At 30.7% G+C, this 4,283-nt stretch overlaps 1 protein-coding gene across 2 annotated transcripts; it reads left to right on the forward strand.

The window, feature by feature from the left end:
• On the forward strand, positions 2,346-3,827 carry LOC107619312 (B-box zinc finger protein 32). Of its 2 annotated transcripts, none has more exons than XM_021112671.1 (2): positions 2,346-3,402; positions 3,563-3,827. In XM_021112671.1, the coding sequence occupies exon 1, from the start codon at positions 2,511-2,513 to the stop codon at positions 3,390-3,392; it is 882 nt and encodes a 293-aa protein (XP_020968330.1). In that variant the 5' UTR covers positions 2,346-2,510; the 3' UTR covers positions 3,393-3,402; positions 3,563-3,827. The 2 variants fall into 2 exon arrangements, with proteins under 2 accessions (XP_020968330.1, XP_016177055.1); XM_016321569.2 differs by having other exon boundaries at positions 2,349-3,402; positions 3,575-3,827.

Here is a 4,283-nt window from a genome sequence, read left to right on the forward strand (position 1 = left end):
ATTAAAACTTTTAGTGTTTATTTGAACGTTATTATTTTGATAAAAAAAATTAATAAAAAAAGATTTTTTTATTTTTTTTTGTGTGTTTGACAAATTTTTAGTAATAAAAGTAAAAGCACTAAAAAAAAAAAAAATATCTTTTTTTGAAAAACTGTAATTTACATCTTTTTTTAAAAGATTTTTTTCTCTTAAAAAAGATGTTTATTATGTAATAAATAAACAAAAAAATATTTTTATATTGTTATACCCAAACATAATTAATAGATAAAAAGATCTTTTTGTATGAGATATTCAAACATAAAATTATTTTTATTTTTTTATAAGATCTTTTAAAAAAAGATAACTCGATAAGCTCTTAATATTAAAAGTAAAATATAAAAAATGGTATTCTAGTTTGAATTTATGAATTATAACTAGTTAATCAATGGTTTCATTTTTTAATTAATTAATTTATGTTTTGGTACGTACATGAACCAAAATTGAAGGAAAAAGAGGGAGAATATACTAACATATATATAAGAATATGTTTTAAAGGCATTCGAACCTTTTCTTTTTTGTTTACTTTTTAAATGTTTGGTGAAGGGTCTTTTTAATAAGGCCCCTAAAATTATTGAATAATATACATATATACCAAAAAATGAAGAAGAAGAGAAAAATCAAGTTAAAAAAAAAATTTCACAGAACAAAATCATTATACCTTTACTTTTTGTAAATTGAATTATTAAGTTATGATGATTACTTGTGACACTACTATACAAAGCCATCATTTTTTTAAAAAGATAATATGGGATAAATTATTAAATAATATCTATACATCACACTACACATATTTTAATAACTTATGGTCTATTATTGGCTTAAGGATATTATTATAAATAAAAAGAGGTTATAGTTACGGCAAATAAATCATTATCAAAATTTTCAAAAACATTTTCTTAAAAAATATCCTAAGAATATATATGTAATATATATGTGTGCATAAGTACACTTTTTAATTTGAATATGAAAGTAAAAATAGTGTTGGACTCGGATATGGGGAATACAGGTATTTCACAGCCATGTGGTGTCAGTGGAACAGAATTCGGACCATGCGAGTTCTCTATCAGTAAACGGATAGTCCAAATTGCGTTTGATATTCCATTTCATAAAAAAATTGACAACAACAAACAACTCGGATGGTCCGTTTTTTAGCTTCCGAAAATCATATTTACCCAACCACAAGTCGGATCATGCGATTTCTTAAGCAAAATTTTAAAATCAAACAACTCACATGGTCCAATTTATGCACTCTGAGTTTTTTCAATTTTTTTAACACAAATTAAATCCTCTGATTTGTGCATTCTGAATTTTTTTCAACTTTTGTATACTCCTACAATTTTAAAAAACACAAAAAATTACTATATTAAAATATATCACTCATTTTACTTCCGTATCAAATTTTTTTAGCCGCATAAGTATATGTATGTAAAAAAATATCACCAACATAAGTCATTTTCATTTTGAAAGAAAGATCTGTTTGATTTATGGGAATGGTGACGTGATTGAAAATTTGAAATGATGACGAGGAAATTGAATGGTTCCACGTGGAGAAGTGCCCTATGATCCATTCAGCTCAACCAGATATTTTTCCCACTTTCAACCAAAACCAACCACTTCTAATATTCTACTATAATTCTAGAATAGAAATCTTGAATTTTGAAATTTTATGTATTTCTCTTTTACCATCAATAATGTAAACGTTTAAATTGTATTTTAGATTTACATATATGCCATTATTAATCTTATCATCTCATTAACCACATCAACATTTTACTATTAAAATAACATGTAAACTTACTTCATATACGTGTCTCATTTTCATATTTGTAATTTAACGTTAACCACGTGTCCACGTTTTATGTTTATATAAATACAGAAAATAAATAAATAAATTAGGAGGTTCACATTTTTTTTAGTGTCAAGAGAAAAAGAGAGTTGACTAATGATGATTTGAATATAAAATAAAAATAAGAAAAAGTAATTATTGTCAATCTAGAATTTCAATTATTAATAAATTATTTTTAATACAAATATATAATTAAAATAGAATTATTTAATAATGACCGAACATGTGGAAAAGAAGCATTAAGAGATATTTTGCAATTTGCATGCAAGTTAGCAATAGAATAAGCCAAGTGGTGGTTTAATTTGTGTTCATATTCCATTTCAATTCATTCTATGGTGTTCAATTTTGCATCTCAATTTCCATGCCTAGCTCACCACCACATATTACTAGCCACAAATAAAACAAATGGAAATAAAAATAACGACCCTTCAAAAAAAAAAAAAAAGTGTGACATACATAAGGTTATTTAAATTAAAATATGTGAGCTTATGTGGATATTAATACAAGTTCATTCCTTTATATAATAAACACCACATTCATTCATTCTCATTGTTAACGCATTCATCTCTCACCGACTTTCTCTGCAATTTCTTTCTTTATTGTCTTTTCGATTTCTCTGACGAAGATGAAGGAGAGGTTTTGTGAGCTCTGCAAGGAAAAAGCTTCTCTCTACTGCGCCTCTGACTCCGCCTTCCTTTGCTGGAAATGCGACGCCACCGTTCATAATGCCAACTTCCTCGTCGCTCGCCACCGCCGCCGCCTCCTCTGTTTCAACTGCAATTCCTTCGCCGGAGTCCACATCTCCGGCGCCTCGTCTCGCCGCACCGCCGCCAACTGCCGATCCTGCTCCCCGACGGAGATTCATTACTCCGACGAGGAGGAGGAGGAGGAGGAGGAGGACAATTCCCTCTGTTCTTCACCTCCTTCTTCCTCGTCCTCCTCCTCTGCATGCGTTTCCAGCTCGGAGCCACGCGCCGGCAACAAGATCAGAACAAAATACTTGCCGGAAAAGAGAATCAGAACGGTAACCTCTTCCGGTTCGGCGGTTACGACGGACGACGATGATTTTTCAACGCCGAAGCAAAAGCGGCAGAGGAATAACAAGAAGAAGAATAGTAATGGCGGTGGATCTGGTTCCGATGAGGTAAGAACGGCGTCGGCGAAAGAGTATTCAGTGTTCGCGAAATGGAGCGAGGAATTAGGGTTGGGATTAAACGAGGGGAGACGCGTGTCGTGCGTGGCGTGCAGAGCGTTGAGAGTATGGGTGAGAAAATGGAAGGGAGTTGGTATTCCGTATAAGGTGGGTGCTGCGACGTCGTTTTGGTTAGGTTTGAGATTTTGTGGGATGACGTTCGAGAATCTGCGGAGATTGGAAGAGATCTCAGGTGTGCCAGCTAAGCTCATTCTCCAAGCATATGCCATGCTCTCACGTGTCTTCTTCTTCTCCCAACAACAACAAACCACTTCTCCCTTCTTCCATTTGCAAGAAGGCTCTGATGAGTCTTAGAATTATGGAAGGAAAAAGTCTAGGAGCCAGCAATTTTTGTATTTTTTAGCCTACATTTAATCATTAAAAGAAAAATGAGTGATTTTTTACTATTAGATATAATTTTACACCATTAAAAATATAATTGATGGTCAATTAATGATTATAAAATACCAAAATTGCTGGTTCTTAACATTCTATTCTATATTCTATTTGTATTCTTCAAGCTCAATTGTTGTTGTTGTTTACTCATTATTGGAGGAGAAGAAGGAGAACAACATTTTAGTCTTAGCAAGGAAATAGATTTGATTTCAGCACCTTAGTTTAGTTTATTTGTGATGGTGATGTAAAACAATGCACAAAAGAAAAAAAAAATCATCCTCTTGATGTAGTTTGTTTAGTCTAGAAAAAACAGAAAATGTATACCGAAGAATTTCAAATGTTTCTATTTTCTAAGTTCTTTTTCTCTTGATGTAGTTTGTTTAGTCTAGAAAAAACAGAAAATGTATACCGAAGAATTTCAAATGTTTCTATTTTCTAAGTTCTTTTTCTCTTGATGTAGTTTGTGATTTTAATTATAAAAAAAAATATAATATATATTAATTAAAATTAATTATTAAAAGAGTTGAAATACTGGCATTTTAAAAACATTTTAAAAAAATTTATACGTTGTTTGGATTGCTGCCAATGCCATGGTGGTTGATTAATCTATTTTACCCAACGTGTACCAATTGGATCCACAATTTCATGGGTTCAATCAATACTTAATTGATATTTAGAGTTGCATTTAATTCGATAGATTATTAATATGTAATAGTATTATATGCATGATTTTACAATATTTTTTCTAAAGATATTTATGTAATTTGTATCAATTGTAACATGCATATTGATCAAGTTTTATTGATGCAT

This window comes from Arachis ipaensis, chromosome B09 (genome assembly GCF_000816755.2).
Source record: "Arachis ipaensis cultivar K30076 chromosome B09, Araip1.1, whole genome shotgun sequence".
NCBI lineage: Eukaryota > Viridiplantae > Streptophyta > Magnoliopsida > Fabales > Fabaceae > Arachis > Arachis ipaensis.

Coding starts and splice junctions, on each gene's coding strand:
- LOC107619312 (XM_021112671.1), top strand. CDS start 2,511: ATGAAGGAGAGGTTTTGTGAGCTCTGCAAGGAAAAAGCTTCTCTCTAC.